The sequence below is a fragment of the Schistocerca gregaria genome, chromosome 1, assembly GCF_023897955.1.
Source record: "Schistocerca gregaria isolate iqSchGreg1 chromosome 1, iqSchGreg1.2, whole genome shotgun sequence".
NCBI classification, from domain to species: domain Eukaryota; kingdom Metazoa; phylum Arthropoda; class Insecta; order Orthoptera; family Acrididae; genus Schistocerca; species Schistocerca gregaria.
Window position 1 is genome coordinate 460,941,360 of NC_064920.1, and position 26,094 is coordinate 460,967,453.

Below are 26,094 nucleotides of genomic sequence, written 5' to 3' on the forward strand. Positions count from 1 at the left end.
GACGTGAGTTGGCTTCTGCCTACACCTTGCAAATGTAAGAAAGATTGCCAAGGTCGGTGTGGCTGTAGGCGAGGAGGACTGTTCTGCACGAACCTGTGACACCAATGTAAAGGGTCATGCCCAACATCGAAGACAGTTTTGATACAGAAGACGTAGACTACCTGGACTAGTCCGTTGTAGTAATGCTGTCTGAAGCAGCTGCGGTGATAGAAGGTGATAATTTGTGTAATTCTTTACAGCATTATGCACCTTTACCAACACATTTTTCTCTGTCATAACATTAATCATTCAATTACAATCTTTGCAGTTCAAGAACAGAGACAATTCACTGTTCAGCCTGGCGTAGAGAAACAAGTGACAGATCTGAAAGGAAATAAACCACCAGGTCCGGACGGAATCCCACTTCTACGGCACTGAACCCGTACCTAATCTGCATTTATCGTGAATCTCTCGCACAGCACATAGTCCCAAGTGACTGGAAAAAAAAGCAAGTGACTCCAGTACATAAGAACGGCGAAAGAACAGAAGCGCAATATTAAATACCAATATCCCTGACTTCTGTTTGCTGCAGAATCTTTGAACATATTCTCACTTCGAATATAATAAACTTTCTTAAGAATGAGGAACTTATGTCCAGAATCAGCATGGTTTTAGGAAGCATCACTCGTGCGAAACTCGGCTTGCCCTTTTCTTACATGATGTACTGCGAACTGTGGATGAACGGCAACAGGTTCTAAACATTCATGGTGGTGTCTGTTTGTTCTATATCGTGTCTCCCTACCACTTTCGCGCAACGACGCTCTGAGCGTGTTTTTTAGGGAATTAACTAGTTTGAACCTGGGACCTGTTGCTGGTAAGGAGACGCCAGACCACACATGACATGTAGAATTCAGAAGAGTTCAGTGAGACTAGCGATGATATAACCAAATACTAAATGATCTCAGCGTCAGCTCCACTGCACTCCCTGTAAAAGAATCTTAAGACTAACTAAATATAGTGGAAAGGGTTCAAGGCTTTCCTATTTTTAGTTAGCTGGTAAAATAACGTCGAAAAAGCAGTTAAGTTTACCACTGGAAATTTTATTCTACTCACAAAATATCGTTTATAAATTGCACTATTGACAAAAGGAAATGTTTTAATACAGGATGGCAAAAACCAACTGCGTTCAACAAAAATGTGAACGAATATTCCCTAAATGGGTTTCCAAGTTCTACAATAGATCGAAGGATGACCTATGCCATATCACATCTATAATCTAGGTTTAATTTAAGTTTCACAAAAGAGAAAACTATCAAAATGGTCTACAGTGACCCTCACTTATCTTTAATTACTTATCTAACCTGTCGTAAATTACAGTGGCTGACGTGGCTTCTCAATAACTATAAAATAGAAAAATCATCGCGTTTCAGATCTTTACTTCAAGTGGCAAATGTGAACACCATGAGTTTTAATTAACGATCGACACTAGTATTACGCAAAAAGGGGGTGTAACAGATGAGACTTCCGCAGTTCTGAGTGAAGCCTTATGCGCTCAAAAATGCGGCATCGCGTGCGTTCATTACCTTGTCGGTGTTTAAGCAGCGTCAGGGCGGCAGCGGCCGGCGCAGCAGCCATCCAGCTTTCCGTCTCGGAACCAACTCTCTCTTAACTTCTCCTTACTACAATTTACCGAAGTTAGTTTAAAAAAACTATCTGGCTATGATTTCATCTGACCAATCAGGGTCTCAATGTTAACCTTAAGCTCCGCCTACAAAAATTCTGTCTATCCAATGAGAAACGTTATACTTTTCGTGGTGGGGCAATGTTTTTAAAGTTTGCAAAGTAACAGAGACGCTAAAAAGTCTCACGCTAAAACCTGCAGCTGGTGTGGTCCTTTTAGCGTTATCAAGATATATACTGTTTTTCTGGAGGGCTCTATCTTTTAACACGGGCTGGGAGGTGGTCCTTGACGTACCTGAGACACGAAAAAGTCTCACGCTAAAACGTGCGGGTGGTGAGCCCTAGTGGTTAGCTGGAGACGTGGGTGTCCGTCCCTTATCGTAGGGCCTTCTAGATTAACACGGTTCAGCTCTCGGCTTCTGTCCTCGTTTCTCCCCTCGGAACTGCGTCTGCCTCACGGTGGGAAGGTACGACATGCATTTAGGCATTCTTGTGTTAGTCTGTGGTATTCCATTTGCTCACTCGTTACTCGTATTACTTTGGTTAATTTAATGTCACGATTTATTCGGAGCTATGTGACATACTACTGGATTTGCTTATCATGTCAGGGTTTTCATGTAAGGTGTTGGATTTGCCTGACACCTTACATATCACCAACCTTCGAACTTAATTTTTGCACTGAATTTAGGCAATGATTGAATCGTTGTCTACGTCAGTCAAAAATTTTCTAATTTATCTAAATTTTGTTGCGTACTGTTCAGCCACGTTATTCTGTTCTATCCTAGTTTGTGTTACTAAATTATATTTTTATATTCTTCCACATTATAATTAAAAATGACAAGAGAAGAATATTTTTATTCTATTATTAATTTTCAATTATTTTCTTTCTTTATTTAAGTGTGATATTTGTTTTTTAAGAAGTTTGTTATCGAAAGTGAGGAGTCTTTCATATTGATTTTCTTAGAAATATTGTTTTTATAAATGTAGTAATTAAGTAAAATCTATTCCTAACACATTTTCTAAATATCATGTACAAGAAAAATGCTTTTGTTTCTAGACACTCATTTCAACATTGTTACCCTAACAAATAAGAATTATTTCCAAGAATTGCTTTGACAAAGAAATATGCATACACAAATATTGAGATACAGTATTATTCTAATAAATGGTACAAATGCTTAAAAAAAGGGAAACATCCAACAAGATATTTTTTTTTATTCTTTGTTTTTATAAGGAGAAAATAAGTAAAATATAGTTATTCTTTTATTTTTATGAGAAGAAAATAAGTGGCGTATTGTTTCTTTATATACTGTCCATTTCAGAACTAATGACTTATTTTTATCGATAGTCTATTCTTTACTTAAGTCCATAGTCAATGACTGTTATTTTGTAGTTTATTAGCTGTCTGGTGTGCTTAACTTATTTAGTTTTTCACACGTTTCTTTTGCACAATTCCTACATCACATAATTTGATTTCACACATTCAGACAGTCCTATGAATGTTCAAGCATGAGGTTGGCGAATGTTTTTGCACGAAGGTGATGGACTTGAGCGAGGTGGATGTGGGCAAGTATTTGATGTACAGCTTCGTTTGTCGTTCCTTGTTGGCTTTGCAAGTGTGTGTCGATGTTGTGGAGGTCCCATAATGGAATGGAGCTATGAGTGCAGAATCTCGTGGTTTACTAGCTTTGTATGCGTGAAAGTCATCGTTATGTGTCGCTGAATGCGGTCGTTTTTCGTTGTAATACTTCGCAGACGACTAGTTTACAATAGGATAGGGAGTTGGGAAGGTATGTCGTCTATTCTTCACCCATCTTCTTTCTTGGTCTCAATCTTGCGAATCTTCAACTTCTGTTCTTCCCGCTTTTTCTCTGCTTCTTACTTGCTTCATGGTTCTTCTCTGGGCAGGATATGGAAATATTTATTGATAACTAGTCGCTTTGAAGTTCTCCTCCTAGTAACAGTTTAATAAATTGTTTGGGCATGTCATTTATACTTTGTGGAAGTTTTCTTCAGTTTCGTGCATCAGCGTGCTGTTTAATAGCAGTAGTGTGACTTTTACGCATTTTTTTTTTTTTTTTTTTTTTTTTTTTTTTTTTTTTTTTTTTTTTTTTGCCAGTGGTGGCTTGCCCAAGCGATCTTCTCGTCCGGCCGTTTTTTGCTCGCTCCGTTCCTTCGGGGCTCGGAGACCCTTGCGGCGTTCGCCGTCCCAGCGCCGTCCCGCCGCATCTCAGCAGGGGTCTGTCACTGTGCGGCTCGGTGTTCCATCCCAGCAGGATTCCTCCTAGCGGGCAAATTTATTGCCCACTTTCGCTACAAGGGCATTATGTCGATGCTCCTGCTATGTAGGAATCGTGTCTTGCTAATTACGTCCTTTTCTTTCTTGATACGTTTTGCGTTGCAACTTGTTGGTCGTTGCATCTCTTCCTTTCTGGAGTTTTTACAATGGTTCTTACAAAAAGTTTTACTTACAATCCTCTAACATATATCTAGTACCTATTTGTTTTACGCCTTCTTAAAAAGCTTTACAAATTTTGGCGCCCTTTCCATGTTACAATTCTAAGATATTTGGAGTCTTAACGTCTACTCAAGAATCCTCAAATTCGTTTTTTATTTTTGTGTAGTGTCCTGGTGTATAGCATTTTAGTATTTCATGCTGTTAGACTATCTACGATTTATCCCTTCACCTTAAGCTATGGTACTATTGGTGTTATTATTGAAACTACTTTCTTTTTCCCACCTTCCTCTCTCTTCATTCTTCTTTCTCCTGACGATCTTATCTGCAACATAATCTTGAAATATTGTGCTGATTATTTACGAGTAATAAAATTAATCTTCAAACCTGTACTGAAAGTGTTTAATACTGCCAGCCTTAGGTAAATGTACCTCTGCTTTATCTCGTAAAATACCCTCTAATTCTCTTTTACTGTGTTCCGAAATATCTTCAACTTCTTGCAATTTTTCGTCGATTTCTTTATGGACTTCTAACATGAGTTGAGGCGATTCCTTCTTTTGTGCATTCCATTCTAATTCTTCATCCTCTTTATCTCGCGTCATTCTTAATTGTTTGTTTATAACTGGTATTTCTTCTAATTTTAGTTTTTGCTCAAAGAGAAGTGTGACATTCCCGAATGTTACGCTACCTTTCCCCATATCTATTTTCGCTCGTCTCTCATTTAAAAAATCTGCAGCTATAATGAAATCTACAGTTAGTTTAGGTATAATCACGAAGTTGGCTTCGATCTTTTGACCTTGGCAGGAAAGAGTTAACCTTGTTTGTCTCGTAACTTCCGCAGCATTGTTTCTAATAGGACCTCTTACTTTAATCTTACGTGTTTTCAGAACTGGCAATTCCTCATTGGCATTACACTGCATGAATAAATTTTCTGAGATGGCAGTCAGTTCACTTCCGCTATCAATTACAATATTGACTGGGATATGCTTTACCATGGCCTTCACAATTGGTTGAATTTGAAAGGGTTGGTTCGTTCTTCTTCCTCTTGCATCAACGAATCCTCCACTGAATCATACATGAGTCTTTTTAGGAATTCCCCTTGTGAATTCGAACTTTCTGTAGGATAAGCTTCAACTGCTACTTCTCTCTCTTTTATTTCCTCTTCTCTATTTCTTCCTTCATTTACGCTTTCTTCTACATCGACTACTTTTTCCTCATCCTCGTCTATCTTCTCCTTCTTCGTCGCTACTTCCACATAATCGCAACTAAATGCTCTAATTATCGCTTCATAACTTCCTTCATTATATACGTTGGGTTGTGTGCCCACTCGTAACTTATTTTCAACTTCTGTCGACTGCACATTATCCTCATTGAATTCGCTTTCCCTGGTTTTCATCTAAAATAGCTCTGCAATACTCATTACTTCGTCCTTTCCTCCTACATTCGTTGTGCATGCCTCTGGTAATTCATCTTCCTCGTCAGTATTCTCCCAATTAATTTCGTCCCAACACGATATTGTTGTTTTCTTGTCTTCGTTATCATCTGGTCCCCGCGGATTTGTTTCTTCCTTCTTCTCTTCTCGTGATAAGATTTTTACTTCTCTTTTCAAGGTGCTGCAATTGTCCTGGGTCGGTGCGTCATTCTCTTTGGCATGGGTGCTTAGTTGTCAATCCGAACGTTTATCGGGTTTTGGTGGTCTTACCTCAACCTCTTCTATCTGCATTCGCTTTTCTTGTTCAGCTTGTTGATAGTGGTTTCTCTTTTGATAATTTGTCGGTCTACTGGTTCTCCAGTACCCGTTCCAGTGGTCGTTATTCCCTCTGTAATGGTTGTTGCCGTTCCTGGATGAATTATAATTACTGCCATATTGTCTTCTAAATCCATAACCGGTTCTTTGTTGAAATCTATTGTCGTTTCTTGGTGCGAAGTTATCACGTGGTTCGTAATTATTGTTTCTTCGTACTGTGTCTTGTGGATTCCACTGCTTTTTGCTTTCGTTTTCACGTGCGCTTCTTCTTTTTCTTGCGTCATCTTCCGAAAATATGAACTCTAGTTCCCTTAGAATACCTTTAAATGCTTCGACGTCATTGCCTCCGCGACCTACTAATGATTGCTGGTATTTCAATGGTAGCTTCATCGCGCATAATTTAATCAACTCTCCGTCACTGTATGGTACATCTAAGCATTGATTTTTGTTTGCCATTGCTTCGAAAAATTTCACGGGACTCTTCTCTCCTGAATTTTCAAAATATGGGTTCTGTAATAATTCGTACTTCACTCTGTTCTGTGCTTCGCTGGCCCAATATCGTGAGAGAAACTTCTCTCTGAAATCTTCATACGATCGGCATGTCGCTGCAACATTCTGCATGGTTTCTGCGACTGTTCCTGACAGGGTGTGCATATATAAAGTCTAATTTGTGTGCTAGCGTCCAGTGTTCTGGTAATCCTACTCGAAATTGGTCAATAAAAGTTCGTGGATGTAATGAGTTTCCTTCTCGAAAGTGTTGAAATTTTCTGACTGTGAGGAAATGATCGTTGTCGTACTTCGTCATAGTTCCATATGAAATTCGCAATTCTTCGCCACTTTTGTTTCTAATCACTTCTCCCGTCGTTCTTTCCGGTTGTGTTAGATCCACTGGATATTGTCCACTGTTACTTTCGCCTACTCTTGCGTAGTATCGTTGTTGTGGTACGCAATAATATTCTTCCATCGGTTGTGAACGTGTAGCTGAATGCATTGCACTGTACTCTTCGCGACCTGGCTTTCCATTGTCACGTATGTTACTTTCCGCCTGTGTTTGGAATCGCAAATGCGTAATATCTTCGTTAATTGCCTGTTTTTCCGGTGCTGTTACAGATACGGATGTGGTTGCAGATTCTGTTCTTGTTCGATCCTGTTCACTACGCTCTTCAATGGTTTGCAACAACTCTGTTCGCAATTTCTGAAATTGTCGATCCGTTTGCGCTTCTATTTTGACTATGCGGTTATCATATCTTTTCAGCGCTGCTTTTGTGATACGTTTGTGTAACACAATTTCACGCGCTGTACATGCTGCTTGTCTAGTAATTACGTTTATCTGTTTCTTTAGTTTCTTGACTTCTCCCTGGGTGTTGTTACGTAATGTTTTGATCTCGTCCTGAATGTCATTACGCAATGTTTGTACGTCCGCTTGAACCTTGTCAATGTCTGTTCTCAATTGATTGTGACCTATTATTAATTTTCCTATCACTTCTCGAGATTCTTTTGCCTCGTCTTCAATACGACTTAGGTGTAACTGAATTTTTTTGTTTTGTTCTTTAATCTCACGCATTTGTCTCGTGGTTTCTGCATTCTGAATTTGAATTTGGTTCGCTATGTCTTTATTTTGCCTTGTCATGGTTTCCGTAATTTGTTGTAATAATTCTGCCAGATTGGTAGGTCCTATTGCGTTTTGTTCCGACGTCCTACGCTCTCTGTTTTCGCCCAAGTGTTGGTTCGCAGCCGATTGCATTGACCTCTGCTGTGACACATTTCTGCTCGCATTCCTTGTACTCTGTGGTGAGGGAGCTCGGATGGCTTGTACTATTGGTTCTACGTATTCAAGACGCAAGTTAGAATCCTCATCGACTGTCTCTCTACTTTCCTGCTCCTCTGTCGTATGCTGACCTAGATTTTCTGTGCCTTGGCGTACATTGTCCTCGTTATGGTGCGTTATATGTCCTATTTCTCGCGATACTGCATAGTCTGTTGTACTGCCCTCTATTCTCTGTCCATTTTCAAGCTGGGTCTCTACCTCAATTCAGTCAAGGTCTCGATCTGCCATTGCTAATCTTTCCGAATCCCTTATTTTCTGTTTTTAAAAGCAATTCACACGCCCTACTTCGCGTTAACATGCGCTCATACGATCTCACGCGTTTTATAAATTGATTGTTCACACGACTTGACACTACAAAGACTGACAATCCATTCACTTACTTGTTGGGTCAGAACCAACTTGTCAACGTTGTATCTGCCACCTGTGCGCTTGCATTGGAGAGAAAACTTAATTCTAACAATATTAAAATTCATAACTTAATTATGCTATTGTTTCTGCTACAATGACTCATTATTTATTGAGTACTTTCTTACTATCTATCGCTGCAGCTACTGTTTTCGACTATGTATAACTTTAGAAAAAAATATCTTTTTTTACAAAAATTTTTAAACAATAAATTTTTCTAACCTACTTAGGCATGTGGTCGACCTTCAATCATGGTATTTTACCATCCTGGCAGGGTCACCATTTACTAAACATTCATGGTGGTGTCTGTTCTATATCGTGTCTCCCTACAACTTTCGCGCAACGACGCTCTGAGCGTGTTTTTTAGGGAATTAACTAGTTTGAACCTGGGACCTGTTGCTGGTAAGGAGACGCCAGACCACACATGACATGTAGAATTCAGAAGAGTTCAGTGAGACTAGCGATGATATAACCAAATACTAAATGATCTCAGCGTCAGCTCCACTGCACTCCCTGTAAAAGAATCTTAAGACTAACTAAATATAGTGGAAAGGGTTCAAGGCTTTCCTATTTTTAGTTAGCTGGTAAAATAACGTCGAAAAAGCAGTTAAGTTTACCACTGGAAATTTTATTCTACTCACAAAATATCGTTTATAAATTGCACTATTGACAAAAGGAAATGTTTTAATACAGGATGGCAAAAACCAACTGCGTTCAACAAAAATGTGAACGAATATTCCCTAAATGGGTTTCCAAGTTCTACAATCGATCGAAGGATAACCTATGCCATATCACATCTATAATCTAGGTTTAATTTAAGTTTCACAAAAGAGAAAACTATCAAAATGGTCTACAGTGACCCTCACTTATCTTTAATTACTTATCTAACCTGTCGTAAATTACAGTGGCTGATGTGGCTTCTCAATAACTATAAAATAGAAAAATCATCGCGTTTCAGATCTTTACTTCAAGTGGCAAATGTGAACACCATGAGTTTTAATTAACGATCGACACTAGTATTACGCAAAAAGGGGGTGTAACAGATGAGACTTCCGCAGTTCTGAGTGAAGCCTTATGCGCTCAAAAATGCGGCATCGCGTGCGTTCATTACCTTGTCGGTGTTTAAGCAGCGTCAGGGCGGCAGCGGCCGGCGCAGCAGCCATCCAGCTTTCCGTCTCGGAACCAACTCTCTCTTAACTTCTCCTTACTACAATTTACCGAAGTTAGTTTAAAAAAACTATCTGGCTATGATTTCATCTGACCAATCAGGGTCTCAATGTTAACCTTAAGCTCCGCCTACAAAAATTCTGTCTATCCAATGAGAAACGTTATACTTTTCGTGGTGGGGCAATGTTTTTAAAGTTTGCAACGTAACAGAGACGCTAAAAAGTCTCACGCTAAAACCTGCAGCTGGTGTGGTCCTTTTAGCGTTATCGTAAGATCTATACTGTTTTTCTGGAGGGCTCTATCTTTTAACATGGGCTGGGAGGTGGTCCTTGACGTACCTGAGACGCGAAAAAGTCTCACGCTAAAACGTGCGGGTGGTGAGCCCTAGTGGTTAGCTGGAGACGTGGGTGTCCGTCCCTTATCGTAGGGCCTTCTAGCTTAACACGGTTCAGCTCTCGGCTCCTGTCTTCGTTTCTCCCCTTGGAACTGCGTCTGCCTCACGGTGGGAAGGTACGACATGCATTTAGGCATTCTTGTGTTAGTCTGTGGTATTCCATTTGCTCACTCGTTACTCGTATTACTTTGGTTAATTTAATGTCACGATTTATTCGGAGCTATGTGACATACTACTGGATTTGTTTATCATGTCAGGGTTTTCATGTAAGGTGTTGGATTTGCCTGACACCTTACAAGGTAGATTCGACATTTCTAGATTTCTGGAAATCATTTGACAGTGGCACCATTGCAGGCTAGTAACGAAGGTACGAGCATATGGAATAAGTTCACAGATATGTGAGTGGCTCGTAAACGTCTTAAAATAATAGAATCCGGTATGTTGTCCTCGACGGTGAGTGTTCATCAGAGACAAGAGTATCGTCAGAAGATCCCCTGGAAAGTGTAATAGGACCACTGCTGTACTCTATACACATAAATTATTTGGCGGAGAAGGTGGGCAGTAATCGGCGTTTGTTTGCTGAGGATGTCGTTGCTTATGGTAAGGTGTCGAAGCTGAGTGACTGTAGGAAGATACAAGATGAGTTAGACAAAATTTCCAGTTGGTATGATGAATGGCAGCTAGCCCTAAATGTGGAAAAATGTAAGTTAATGAGGTTGAGTAGGAACATCAAACCTCTAATGTTCGGATACAGTATCACTGACCACAGTAAGCCGTTTAAATATCTGGGCGTAAAGTTACAAAGCTACATGGTGTGGAACGGGCGTGTGAGAATTGTGGTAGGGAAGACAACTGCTCGACTTCAGTTTATTAGGAGAATTTTAGGAAAGAGTGGTTCACCTGTAAAGGAGACCGCTTATAGGACGTGCGACCTATTCTAGTACTGCTCGAATGTTTGTGATACGTACCAGCTCGGATTAAAGGAAGGCATCGAAGTTAGATTAGTTACCAGTAGGTTCGAACTACACTTAAGTGTTACGGAGATGCTTCGGGAACTCAAATAGGAATCTCAGGAACGAAGGCGACGTTCTTTCCGAGAAATACTATTGAGAAAATCTAGGCTGCGTTCACAGCGGCACCGACAACGGTCGTCAGACGCCGTCGCCAAAGTTTGCCCGATAACATCGGCCGACAGCTTGGTCTCTGTGCGCCCGTTCTCATCCGTCAGTTTTGGAGGGGATCGCGGAGATTAGGTTGGGTTAGAATGTATTCTATGTAGAAAGTAGCATCCAAGGACGGGATGGATATCACAGTACCTCTGTACTTGGAGACGAGTGCTGCAGTGCGGCGTTTGCTATTAAAAAGACGCCGAATGCAAGTAAATGAGCTATATCTGTCTCGAAAAGAACATGACAAGTACTGTTCCCTCTGTCCTTAGGTACTGGAATTACCGGACAAGTTTTACGAACATAAGAAATGAAGGGAAAAAAAACCACGCCATAAAAATAAAAACACTTTAACTTTATGACATCGCTTTCCTTCTCTCAATAGCGATTAGCGTCAGAAGGGGCCACCAACTTGGAAGCTAACAGGCCGTAACTGATGTCTTTCATACACTCCTGGAAATTGAAATAAGAACACCGTGAATTCATTGTCCCAGGAAGGGGAAACTTTATTGACACATTCCTGGGGACAGATACATCACATGATCACACTGACAGAACCACAGGCACATAGACACAGGCAACAGAGCATACACAATGTCGGCACTAGTACAGTGTATATCCACCTTTCGCAGCAATTCAGGCTGCTATTCTCCCATGGAGACGATCGTAGAGATGCTGGATGTAGTCCTGTGGAACGTCTTGCCATGCCATTTCCACCTGGCGCCTCAGTTGGACCAGCGTTCGTGCTGGACGTGCAGACCGCGTGAGACGACGCTTCATTCAGTCCCAAACATGCTCAATGGGGGACAGATCCGGAGATCTTGCTGGCCAGGGTAGTTGACTTACACCTTCTAGAGCACGTTGGGTGGCACGGAATACATGCGGACGTGCATTGTCCTGTTGGAACAGCAAGTTCCCTTGCCGGTCTAGGAATGGTAGAACGATGGGTTCGATGACGGTTTGGATGTACCGTGCACTATTCAGTGTCCCCTCGACGATCACCAGAGGTGTACGGCCAGTGTAGGAGATCGCTCCCCACACCATGATGCCGGGTGTTGGCCCTGTGTGCCTCGGTCGTATGCAGTCCTGATTGTGGCGCTCACCTGCACGGCGCCAAACACGCATACGACCATCATTGGCACCGAGGCAGAAGCGACTCTCATCGCTGAAGACAACACGTCTCCATTCGTCCCTCCATTCACGCCTGTCGCGACACCACTGGAGGCGGGCTGCACGATGTTGGGGCGTGAGCGGAAGACGGCCTAACGGTGTGCGGGACCGTAGCCCAGCTTCATGGAGACGGTTGCGAATGGTCCTCGCCGATACCCCAGGAGCAACAGTGTCCCTAATTTGCTGGGAAGTGGCGGTGCGGTCCCCTACGGCACTGCGTAGGATCCTACGGTCTTGGCGTGCATCCGTGCGTCGCTGCGGTCCGGTCCCAGGTCGACGGGCACGTGCACCTTCCGCCGACCACTGGCGACAACATCGATGTACTGTGGAGACCTCACGCCCAACGTGTTGAGCAATTCGGCGGGACGTCCACCCGGCCTCCCGCATGCCCACTATACGCCCTCGCTCAAAGTCCGTCAACTGCACATACGGTTCACGTCCACGCTGTCGCGGCATGCTACCAGTGTTAAAGACTGCGATGGAGCTCCGTATGCCACGGCAAACTGGCTGACACTGACGGCGGCGGTGCACAAATGCTGCGCAGATAGCGCCATTCGACGGCCAACACCGCGGTTCCTGGTGTGTCCGCTGTGCCGTGCGTGTGATCATTGCTTGTACAGCCCTCTCGCAGTGTCCGGAGCAAGTATGGTGGGTCTGACACACCGGTGTCAATGTGTTCTTTTTTCCATTTCCAGGAGTGTATTTATAAGTGTGTATCACGAAAATATATAGTTTCAGTGATATGCTTCATTAACGATCTCTGCAAAACACGTTGTTTAGAGCGTGTTTTATTATTCTACATTGACAGCATATGCGACTTTGGTGTCTAAAGTTGTTATTGCCATTGAGGTTACGAGCACATAATGGTTAAATTAGGTGGTGAAAGTTCACGTTTCTGTTATATGAAGCATGGATGAAATATGTGTGTAAGGAAGCAAATATTTTCTAATTAATGAAAGGTAGACTTATGGTTTCAAAGCAGCTCACTTTATTCTAAAAATGGTGAAAATCGGTGTAGTGGTGCCAGGACATTCAGATAATCAGATTCTAGTACACTTCACTGCTTTCTAAACACTTACCCAGTGGATACGAGAAAGGAAGTAACAGAATTAATTCAGACTGAGTGTTGCTTCCAATAAAGAAAATCAACAATATTGCAGTGTCCTTTAATGCACTTGCACAGCTCCAAAATTCGGCATAGAATAAATTAAAAATTTCATAGTACAGGCATTTGAGGTGCAAGAGTGAAAATATTAATTTTAAATTAATATTTAGAGCATCTTAAATAACATCCAACATATCACACAAAAACTTTGAAATTATACTTTTCAGAACATGGTATAAGTCTAATTATCAGAAAAATGTAATCGACCACGTCAATTATCACCGTGTCACCTCTAGTTTTGCTTGAACCAGAATTCCATCTTTAATGAGAGGATCTGATTTTTTATTCACTCTTCTACAAATAGGGACCTACTGGAAATCTGTTTTCCTGAATTTATTTAACGTTGTGCAGGCATATGTCAATTAACCTTCAGTGACTGTTATTCAGTACACGTGTGAAAGACAAACATAAAGTTTAATGGCAGATACTCTGAATACTTAAAACACTTAAAAGTAAAAACACAAACGTACACTTCATTTCAAAATCACTTCCTGCGACAGAATCTCCACCCTATTGTCATAAAAACAACGCCATTAGGTAGTAATAATAATTTGTAGACAGCACCTACCACAACCCAAATAGATCCACTATAGTAACTTTAAGCAAAAGATAATCCATCCATGTCACTTGGACAAATTATTTTTTCCCGTTATAATCCACAGCTAAAATTTCTGATAAAGATTTTGCCCGCGCGTAGTTTTCAATAAACCTACGATTTCAGTCCATACATGTTGCCTGAGCCACCAACCATCAAATGGGAGACGTTTAAGATCAGTAAGGTGTTTTTCGTACATCGATTTTACAATTTATATGTCTTTCGCAGGCCTATTTAATCTCTAAGTATTTTCTTTCTATTCTTGATGGAGAACTTTCTCGAAGTGATAGTCCAATCCTTGTCTCGGCTTTCACACATTTTGTCACACATCTACAATAATACATACATATTTGATATTCACCTTTCTGTTCAGTGTCATTGCTTAATATACTTACTTAATATATGTACATAATATATTGTAAATATTATTTGCTAATGTTTTCACAAACGTGCTTTCCCATAAATTCACTCAAAACAACCGGTTTTACGCGTAATACAGCGAAAGTATAGCGCCCATGAGAGATAGACAAATAAGAGGGATCGTTTCGCTGTAGGGCGTTTTTCGAAATTTCTGCTTTACTCCCCTCCCCCATTATGAAAAAAATATGTGTTACAGACGTTTCATGTAGGAAATTCGATGTACTTTCAATAGCTTAGAGGTTTGTGTTGACAATATGCGCGCTTTTGTAGAGTTTGGGGGTGAGCATTTTTGACAGCTTCGCGGAAGGGCCAAAAAATCTCTGCTTTTCAGTGCGCTTTCGCACTGATTCCGCTCGTCAGAAAAGCAAGTCTGACTAGAGCATTTTGTAGGAAATTACGGGTACTTTAATTTTGTATCGAGTGGTCATCTTCGAAAAACGCATAGTTTTTTAAATATAAACGACAAGCTGAAAAAATTCCGAAAATCTTGAGGTTTTTCACATTTTAAGTTGAGAAGCCGATCTGCTAGAAGGCCGCAAGCATTAAATTCGCATTCACCCCGTCGCAAAATACATAGAGGATCGTTGAGGAAAAGTCTTCCGCAATTCTGCTACGAGAAGAGTACCATTTGACTGATCTAAAGCCCAGTACTGCTGCAGCACAGTAAGACGCTACCAGTCAAGAGAGAATAGCGCATTTAAAATAATAAACTATAGTGAGCTCCTATAAGACTGTTTGGTTTCCTAGGAAATTATTTCACCGTATTGAAATATCGTGCAGCGTCATGAAGCATCTTAAAGCGTTCAGCTTTTTTTTAAAATTCCCGTATTTTCTACTTGTTTCGTAAGAACGGGATCAAATTCTGCTTCTTTATGGATTCTTTACGTGGAATAATGAATTCGAGAGTAAATATTACTACTAATCTGTCCATGTGCAAAATTATTTCAAAACTGATACCACAAAACGATGAAATCCAGCATCAACTTAATGAGGCACATCTTTTTGAGTAACGAGACTCGTATGTATTTGAATGAAGGGATCGTTTTACAAGCAAACATATCGCATACATACTGTTCATCAACTTACTTCATATTAATGCATTTAGCATTCTGCACAATTTGTATCTTGCACAACTTCCCCCCCCCCCTCCCCACCCCTACCCCGCTCCTCTGGATCAAAGTAGTTTCCGCTCCGCTCCATGGGAAAACTTTGAAAGTGTTGTTGTTGTTGAGATTCAGCTTCAACGGGAGGTATGGAAGCCGTGTTTGCAGATGCCTTGTAGGATGATGTCTCGTAAAACATGTGCCCCAGCTTGTTCATGGTCGTGAATGCGTGGTTACCATCATGAAAGGCAATGTTGATAGATTATTATAACTTTTTTTCACAGAACACTATCTTAAGGTGTACCACACATAAAGTACAGCAATAGTATATGGATAAAAATTTCCACATTTTCAAATAAAAAATTAATCTGGAAGCAGCGTGTATCGTCACAGTGGAAAAAAGGTCACAAGAGGTAGTTTTAAAATCGCTATAATTGGAGCGGCGGATTCAAACATTACAAAACGTTATACAGCATAAAGCATAAAATCACTGGCATAATTGTATCAGGAAATGGACTCATGTTCAAAAAAAAGAGAACATCTTGAACAACTAGAGATAGGACGTTGATATTCACAGGACATATACATTAGTATATTCTGCAGAAATGATTACCATGTGTACCATGTCGGCCCACAGCTTCAAGGTCAACATCTGCATCGCTGCATAACACCGTCTACCGCTAAAATGTGCCTGCTACTCTCGTTGTCGGTGTAAACCGAAGGCAATGGACCAGTGTGACTTCAGAAAACGAGCAGGATGCCTCGTGAACGTGTGCGCAAACCGTACCGTCAAATCAGTGAGTTTGAAAGAGGGCGCATTACTGGCGTGAGAGAATGTGATACATCCATCCGGGAAATTGCTGCTCGTGAGGGACGAAGTGTTTCGGCAGTGCAACGGGTGTGTGCAGAATGGTTGACGGAATGTCGTAGAACACGACAAAAAATGGGCCAGGTCGCACCACCCAGAGGAAATCGACACCACATTCAAATGGCATTGCCGGACATATCTGCGTCCTCCTCGGCGCTAGCACAGCAGGGTAACACATAGTACACTGTCAATGACAGTCTGGGGTCGTTTATTGCGGCATGGATTACGCGTGCGTCGTCCACTTCTCTGCCGAATGTGCACAAAAACAATCTAGACGGCAGTAGTGTATGGAAGTCAGTGGCTTCATTTTGGTTCGCCGCAGACGGGGGGAGCGGCATCACAGTGACTGCGTTCACACAAGACGTACTGCGCCAACAAGAGCTTATAGAGTAGGGTGCTATTGGGTACGCCCACAAATCACGGTTGGTGCGTATCCAAGTGCGATAACTTGAATGACTTCTGCGACCCGTACCCATATCCTTTCTGCTCAACATCCTAGACGCCATTTTCAGCAAGACAGTTGCTGCACGAACGCGTGCCTTCTTGGTGTCACAGGATGTCAGCCTTTCACCTGGCCTGCCAGATCACCAGACTTGTCGCCAATCGAAAATGTGTGGGATATGCTGAAACGATGGGTGCAGCACTGTGACCCAGCGCCAACCACCACAAATAAGCTTTGTAACCAGGTGAATGCAGCATGGATGACTATTCCACAGAACGCCATTCGCGCCTTATACGCGTCGATGCCATCACACACGGGACAAGTTATCAGGGCCCATTATGGACCGTGTGCCTACCATGTAACTGGACACATGCAGTAAAAATCTTCACACTGTATGTTTTCATGAAGTTAATTTCTACGTAGCCCAGCATCGTAGCTATTTTCTCAGTGAGCGAAAAACATTTCACTAGTTGCGGTGTTATATCCTATTACTCAGTTCTAATACGTCTGAGCAGCTTTTGGTTGTGCTACTCGTTTGTCTGTTAAGTGGTGTTCTCTGAAAACTCCTAAAAGTTTACCTTTCCATCCAGTGTCTGCGTTTCTCGGTGAGGTACCGGTAGCCATGCAGGGTCGTGTTTTGAGTGTACTCGATAATCACGGCCCAGACGGCATCGGTCCAGCGAACTGGACTTCCTGCAGATGCAGCTGGAAGCAATAGATGCAGCGAGTTTAACATACATGGAACAGTTATGAATCTCAGTGGGAGTATGTAACCTCCCCCTCACTTATCGACCTTAATGATAATGAAAAATTAAACCGCGTGCACCTAATGGGAATTTGGGAAAAACATTCGTCACCAAAGTTAATTTGTCGGTAAAGAGGGAGGAAAGAGTTACATTTAAATGAAACGAAAAATGTAAATCAAATTGGAGAAAAATAATTTTGAGAAAAGGGTAAAATTAACAAAGAAAGTAAATGTGCGGTCGTTACGTTAACAATTAATTGGCGTTAATTAGATATTTGAGATTTGGGGAAAATTACGGTCTCCAGTCCTATGGACAACTACTATAATAACTGAAAATGAAAGATTAATGCACATGTAATTAGCACTAAAAGTGTAGCAACTGAAGGTTGACGAGTGCTGTGTGAAAACTGAATGTTTGTCAGAAGTAATAAATTTCGCTACACTCTGACTTAATTTAGCAAAAGAATTAATAAAACCAGAAAATTGAAAGTTAATTTAGTGACTGAAATTAATACAGAACTTTGTTTCTGAAGCACTACGAAATTCAATAAAATAAGGTTAGTCTTGGGCTACCTCAACAATCATTTCAAAAGCTACTTGAATCTACGCAGTTTAGAAATAACAGATTTAACTTTGAACTTGAATTAAATGATTCTGAACAATTAACAATAGTAAAATTTAGTACGTACCAAGCTGAGCTGCAGTCACAGGTAAGCTAAAATATGGTAACAAAACTCGCACTCTTAATTTTTGCTTGTGTAATCTAAATATTGTAGCCAGCTATGAATACTTTAAGTGAACTTTGAAATTAAAGCAGTGAAATGGAATGATATCACTTTAATGCTGGCATATGAATTTCAACGACACTCGGGATCATTCCAGAAAAGGAAGGGGCCATGCTTGGTAATGCGATTGGGACAATGAGCAACGAAGGTTCATGATAAGTTGCTGTATTTTTGTGATGCAACAGTTTGAAAAGCTGAGGTCTGTCATACAGTTCTAAAACTTTACGTGTTTTTAGTTTTCCTTGTTGGTTGATTGAAGGTTTGCAGTCGTCGATCAGAGAGGTGGCGACAGTCACTCATTGTCGGCCGTCGCTGTTGCAGAAGCTGGATGTTGGCGCGCCTTCTTCTCGACAAGGTCACCAGGCGAAATGAGCTCTTGATGTGCGCCAGCTAATGTTTCCTGTCCGCGACACCTTGTCAGAAACTATCATAGCAAGTCGAGCGCAGTTACATGCTGCCAAACCCCGAAAGCGCGGCAACTCGTGGGAGCGTCACACAACACACCTGCTCCACTGCCCTACTCCAGCCCGACTCGCGCTCTGCCCGCTCTCCTTGTTGGTTGATTGAAGGTTTGCAGTCGTCGATCGGAGAGGTGGCGACAGTCACTCATTGTCGGCCGTCGCTGTTGCAGAAGCTGGATGTTGGCGCGCCTTCTTCTCGACACGGTCACCAGGCGAAACGAGCTCTTGATGTGCGCCAGCTAATGCTTCCCATCCGCGACACTGTGTCAGAAACTATCATAGCAAGTGGAGCGCAATTACATGCTGCCAAACCCCGAAAGTGTGGCAACTCGTGGGAGCGTCGCACAACACACCTGCTCCACTGCCCTACTCCAGCCCGACTCGCGCTCTGCCCGCGCTCCATGTGGCAGAGTTAACATTACCAAAGATCCTAAACACTTCAGTTCTCCACACGACCTATCGATGTAATCGTTCGATAGCACAGTTTTCTCTAGGCCAGACCCAGCGTAAAAATACAAATAATATTTACAAAACAAACCAATTATACATCGACATAAATGCAAATAGTAAAAAATTACAATATATAAAGACACAGAAATGCCATACCTTCAGGTAACAAAATAAGGAAAAAAAATTATAGTACAATAGATGGAAATAGGAGGATATGCATTTCCGGCGTTACAAGTATACTGTCAATTGTGTGCGTGTGTGTGCGTGTATCTGTCTGTGTGTGTGTGTGTGTGTGTGTGTGTGTGTGTGTGTGTGTGTGTGTGTGTGGAGGGAGTTTGGGGACGGAGATAGTTCTGCTCTTTTCTTAATATGGTCCAATGATCTGACACTAGAAATGACATATGATTCTAACTTATTTTCTCTGTTTGCATATGCAAGAGTGTGACAATGAAAGAGGATGAATATTACGCAGATTATTTAGCAAACAGAGTAGCAGATAAAATTGGATCACAGTTTGTTTTTACTATAACAAAACATGGCGCATATGGTTTCTGACTTGGTACTTCATACAAGCAAAGTTTATCGTCACAAGCTGGTCAGCTAGTGAGTAAAGTGGAACATTTTAAATCCTTACAACTGAAGACGGATGAAATATTTCTTTGGATGAGTTGCATTGAGAATCCTGTTCAGAAACTGTATCCTTCCTTCTTCACTACAACTAACAGTGAACAGGAAACTTTTTTTACTTTGGTTATTTTGACCGTATGATGTCATATTTAATTCCATTTGTGACAGCCTTGTGCCTTCACAAAAAATATTCTTTGCCCAGAACAGGATGGCCAGGACGATCTGTGAATACAGTTCACGAACTTCGTGCAGGGTGTTGTTCAAGCGTCTTTGAATTCCAGCGTTACCATGTGCATGTACTCCCTGGTACGACCGCTCGTTAAAACTGAGTAAACCTGAGGGAACCGCAGCAGTCATTCAGGAAGCATTAGCGAAAAGCTTTTTAGTAAGTTATTTATAAAACTGAACATTTTATAGCAGCTTTCAACTTTATGATCTGCTTGAACGTCTAAATCAGTGATAATTCCAACTTCAATAGCTCTCGAAGGAAAACTTCGTTGTGCTCTTCCCTTAGATAAACTTTTGAAGTCTGGCGTTGGCTCACAGTAATGAATCTTTAAGCTACTGCCTCTCCCTCTTCTTCTGTAATATTCCGAAGGTAAAATGTCCAGTTTTAACTTCACTGAACTGCAAACCCATTATGTCAGGTTCATCATTGTTGTAACTACTGAGGCCGGCAACTTCCTGAGTTTGTACATCATAAATTGAGATGGGTTTTTATAAGTCGTAAATATGACTGGAATAACTCTTTAAAGTTCAGAATGAAGGAGCGAAAGGATATTTACAACTTGTAATGGGTCGAAACTGCAGTTATAACAGTTGAGGGACATGAAAGAGAGACATAAGTTGAGACAAGAGATACGGTTGTAATCTATCCCCCTTGAAATTTAATTTTTGTATCGACAAAGCAGCAAAGGAAATCAAGGGCAAATTTGGAAATTGAGTTAAAGTTCGGAGAGGAGAAACAAAAAGTCAGATATGACGATGACACTGTAAGTCTATTACAAATGGTAAAGGTCTCGGACGACCAGTTGAATCCAATGAACAGTGGCTTGGAAACAGGTTACATTATAAATAGGCGGGAGTAAAATAAGAACTGAAGAAATGTATTTGCAAATTACAGAAGTGGTTCTACATCAGCTGTACAAATGATTAGTAGTTTGTGAAAATTTGTGCCAAACTGGGATTCGAAACTCCATTCCCGCTTCTCGCGAGCGGGCGGTTGTCTTACTCTCTTCGCCTCTCCGTGCAGGCTCCCTAGACCGACCCAGTCACTGTCCATGTCCTTTGTTCGCACACCTTTTCATGTGATTCCTGCACTGGGAGCGACATGGTTATTCTCGTAGCGTTTACCTTACTGGACATGTAATACATGCTTTTAATGTCTGTATTCTGCAGTGTCTGTATAGTTCTATAAAATATCCTTCGGACATGCATGCACGTGTATCCGAAAGGCGTTGTATGTAACGACACAGGCACTGTAAAATACAGACATGCAAAACTGTAAATTAAGAAAAACTTAATGTAGTCGTATTAGGTCAGGAGATATTGAGAAACTTAAAGATTAGGAAATGAGATACTGAAGACAGTAGACAAGTTTTGTTATTTTGGCAGAAACGTAACTGTTGATGTCAAAGTAAGGATGATTTATGATGGAGACTGGCAGTAGCAACAAAAGTGCCTCTGAAAAAGATAAATTTGTCGACAAAGAACATAAATTTAAATGCTAGATTGACTTTATTGAAAGTATTTGTCTGGAATGCAGCCTTATATGGAAGGGAAACGTTGACGACAACCATCACAAACAAGGGAAGAATAGAAGCTTTTGAAATATGGTTTTACAGAATAATTCTGAAAATTATATGTATAAATTGAGCAACTAATGAAGAAATACTGAATCGAATTTTAGAGAAGAGCGTTATGGCACAACATGACGGAAAGAGGGGATAGGTTGGTAGGAAACGTGCTAAAGTATCTAAGAATATTTAATAAGGAACGGAGGGAAGAAGGGATGTATAGGGGACGAAAATTGCAGTTGGGGATCTGGACCTGATGTAGTTAGATGCTTCAATAGATGTAAGTTGCAGTAGGTGTGGAGTGAGATAGGAACTTGCACGGGATGGACAAGCATGGAGAGCTGCATCAAACCGGTCCACGAACTGACGAACAGAACAAGACAGAGAAAATATCTCGGTGGAATATTCCTGGAAATGTGAAGCATACTGATATTTAAAGGGCTTACAATAAAATCTTTGTAGCTAAAAACTGACCTTCTTGGGTGGATTGACGTGATTCCATCACGTCGTGGAATTCCTTACGCCTGTGAGGAAGGACGATTTAAATTGTGAGCTTTTGCGATTTTTGTCTCAGAAATAAGAAAAACATTTTACGATTACATTACGTATTTACAAAATAAGACACTGCTGCTATTTTTTCTAGTCGTAAAAGTGAGGAAAATAAAAAAAGAGTTAAATTACTACGAGCCTCAATATGTACAATTGCAACAAGTTTGTCGCAATGGACACATCAGTGGCTTCAATCGTTCTACCTGTCGCCCTACTCCAATACGTTCCCGAGCAAATTCGCACTTCGTAACGAACTTTTCTTTTTTTGTTGCATTTTATCGGGATCAGTGCTTTTATTTCGGTGTATCGATGAGGAAAAGTGAGATACACAACGGTGAGTCCTGAGCATAAAGTCATGGGACTATTTAAGCAACTCCTTTACCACGTGAACATTGCTGAAGGAACTTAAATTAAATACAGTTGAATTTTAATTTTTTCATCCAGGTGTGACTTCGTCGATGAATAAGACAAAATAATACAAACACTGTGTTGAATAACACCTTTCGTCTGGTGCTTACTTTCTGAGCTATCGTATCATACTGATATGGTGTTTTGTGTTCCGCTTGTGCTGTAGTATCCGTTGAAGAATTCTGAGACGCCATTGCCGTTTATGGTGGCTGCAGCGTATTTGTTATTGCCGTGTCGGACGTTACTGTATTCAGTGTCACGACAGAGTTCACACGGAAAAGTTGTGTGTTGAATATGTCGTAGGAAGAAAACAGAGCTTAGCGACAGAAGGGCAACAGAGACTATCGTTCTCAAATTATACACTACTGGCCATTAAAATTGCTACACCACGAAGATGACGTGCTACAGACGCGAAATTTAACCGACAGGAAGAAGATGCTGTGATATCCAAATGATTAGCTTTTCAGAGCATTCATACAAGGTTGGAGCCGGTGGCGACACCTACAACCTGCTGACATGAGGAAAGTTTCCAACCGATTTCTCATACACAAACAGCAGTTGACCGGCGTTGCCTGGTGAAACGTTATTGTGATGCCTCGTGTAAGGAGGAGAAATGCGTACCATCACGATTCTGACTTTGATAAAGGTCGGATTGTAGCCTATCGCGATTGCGGTTTATCGTATCGCGACATTGCTGCTCGCGTTGGCCGAGATCCAACGTCTGTTAGCAGAATATGGAATCGGTGGATTCAGGAGGATAATACGGAACGCCGTGCTGGATCCCAACGGCGTCGTATCACTAGCAGTCGAGATGACAGGCATCTTAGCTGCATGGCTGTAACGGATCTTGCAGCCACGTCCCGATCCCTGAGTCAACAGATGGGGACGTTTGCAAGACAACAATCATCTGCACGAACAGTTCGATGACGTTTGCAGCAGCATGGACCATCATCTCGGAGACTATGGCTGCGGTTACCCTTGACGCTGTATCACAGACAGAAGCGTCTGCGATGGTGTACTCAACGACGAACCTGGGTGCACGAATGGCAAAACGGCATTATTTAGAATGAATCCAAGTTCTGTTTACAGCCTCATGATGGTGGGATCCGTGTTTGGCGACATCGCGGTGAACGCACATTGGAAGCGTCTATTGGTCATCGCCATACGGACGTATCATCCGGCGTGATGGTATGGGGTGCCATTGGTTACACGTCTCGGTCACCTCTTGTTCGCATTGACGACACTTTGATCCGTGGACGTTACATTTCAGATGTGTTACGACCCGTGGCTCTACGCTTCATTCGATCACTGCGAAACTCTAAATTTCAGCAGGATAATGCACGACCGCATGTTGCAGGTCCTGTACGGGCCTTTCTGGATACAGAAAATATTCGACTGCTGCCCTGGCCAGCACATTCTGCAGATCTATCACCAATTGAAAACGTCTGGTCAATGGTGGCCGAGCAACTGGCTCGTCACAATACGCCAGTCACTACTCTTGATGAACTGTGGTATCGTGTTGAAGCTGCATGGGCAGCTGTACCTATACACGCCATCCAAGCTCTGTTTGACTCAATGCCCAGGCGTATCAAGGCCGTTATTGCGGCCTGAGGTGGTTGTTCTGGGTACTGATTTCTCACGATCTATGCACCCAAATTGTGTGAAAATGTAATCAAAAAATGACTCTGAGCACTATGGGACTTAACATCTGTGGTCATCAGTCCCCTAGAACTTAGAACTACTTAAACCTAACTAACCTAAGGACATCACACACTTCCATGCCCGAGGCAGGATTCGAACCTGCGACCGTAGCGGTCACGTGGTTCCAGACTGAAACGTCTAGAACCGCACGGCCACACCGGCCGGCCAAATTGTAATCACATGTCAGTTCTAGTAAAATATATTTTTCCAGTGAATACCCGTTTATCATCTCAATTTATTCTTGCCGTAGAAATTTTAATGGCCAGTACTGTATATCTACTACCAAAAAAGAACTAATATCTGAGTTAAATATATGCTTAGAGCACACAATACCAACAAAAACAGTGCGAAGGAATTGCGGAAAGGACATATCCATAGTAGAGTTACCGTTGAGGAATCTCTAGTAAACTAGGTGAATATACTGTAGAGCCATGAGTTATGCAGGAGCACAAAACCTAGAGAATGTATCAATGGAAACATCTTATGTGGTCCAATGGGTCGGTTGCTAAATTTTCTCTGTCGCAGGACGTATTTCAGTGTCAAGAAAAGCACCATCAGTGTTAGTGTCTGAAGCATGATGGAGGTTCGTAATCGTTTAGATAATCAGATCGTGGTTTTCACTGAGTTCTAATGTCGTACACAAAGAAAACGGAACTAGTATACGAAAAAGCTTTTTAAAAAAGCCATGAATAATTCCCAGTAGATTCACCCTGCTGGAAATTTCCAAGGATGAACATAGGCTCCACAACAGCGAAGCGTTGGTATTCTACGGTCACTATAAGTATAATAAACAGAAGAATGGAAAATAAAATTAAATGTTTCAAATGCCTCTGAGCACTATGGGAATTAACTTCTGAGGTCATCAGTCCCTTAGAACTTAGAACTACTTAAACCTAACTAACCTGAGGACATCACACACATCCATGCCCGAGGCAGGATTCGAACCTGCAACTGTAGCGGTCGCGCGGTCCCAAACTGTAGCGCCTAGAACCGCTCGGCCACCCCGGCCGGCATTAAATATTTGTTAGATGGTCGGGATCACCCTTAGGAAAGGTACAGACACCTGAAAGTTAGTTCTGACGTTGCGCTTGCTAATGAAGGTAACACTTACGAAAACTCAAAAGACGTTCATAAGATTTATCGACCTGTAAAAACCGTTCGACAACGTAAAATAGAGCAAGATGTATGAAAGTCTCAGAAAAATAGATACAAACTATAGGGGAAGACTGGTAATATACAATATGTACAAGAAACAAGAGGACTCAATAATAATGGGAGACCAAGAAATGAGAGCTAAGATTAAAAAGGATGTAAAACAGGGATGGTCTTTCTGCCGCACTGTTGAGTCTGTACGTCGAAGAAGCAATGACAGAAATAAAAGAAAGGTTCAAAAGTTAATTAAAATGAAAAGTGAAAGGATGTCAACGATAAGATTCACTGATAACATTGCTATCCTCAGTGACAGTGAGACAGAATAACAGGTGCTGCTGAACGGAATGAAGAGTCTAATGAGTACAGAATATGAATTGCGGGTAAACTAAAGGAAGACGAAAGTAGAGTAGTAGAAATTAGATTAGCGATGAGCTATACAACAAAATTGGGGCCCGCGAAGTAGACGAAGGGACCGAATTCTGCTGCTTTAGAATCAAAATTACGTATGTAGAAAGACGCAACGATGATACGAGATGCACAAGAACCAGACTAGCACGGCTAAGAGGGCGTTTCTCGTTAAGAGAAGTCTGTTCGTATCAAAGATATACCTTAATTTCACGAAGAAATTTCTGAGAATGTACGTTCGAAATACAGCATTGTAAAAGAATGACTGACTGTGAGACACTGGAAAATAACATAATTGAAGGTCTGAGGTGCGGTATTACACACATCAAGAAAAGTTTGCATCACACCGGTTGCCAGAACTCCTGAAGAGAGACTTTGACTGTGGATATTGTTTCACAGACTCAGTCCCTTTGACAGTTCAGAGATGTCAC

At 41.5% G+C, this 26,094-nt stretch overlaps 1 protein-coding gene across 1 annotated transcript in view; it reads right to left on the reverse strand.

The window, feature by feature from the left end:
• LOC126353926 (uncharacterized) overlaps window positions 1–26,094 on the reverse strand; it is a 72,982-nt gene that overhangs the window by 43,314 nt on the left and 3,574 nt on the right. The window contains exon 2 of the mRNA XM_050003225.1: window positions 17,163–17,289. Within this exon, the coding sequence (XP_049859182.1) occupies window positions 17,163–17,289 (127 nt within the window). The remainder of the gene's footprint in view (window positions 1–17,162; window positions 17,290–26,094) is intronic.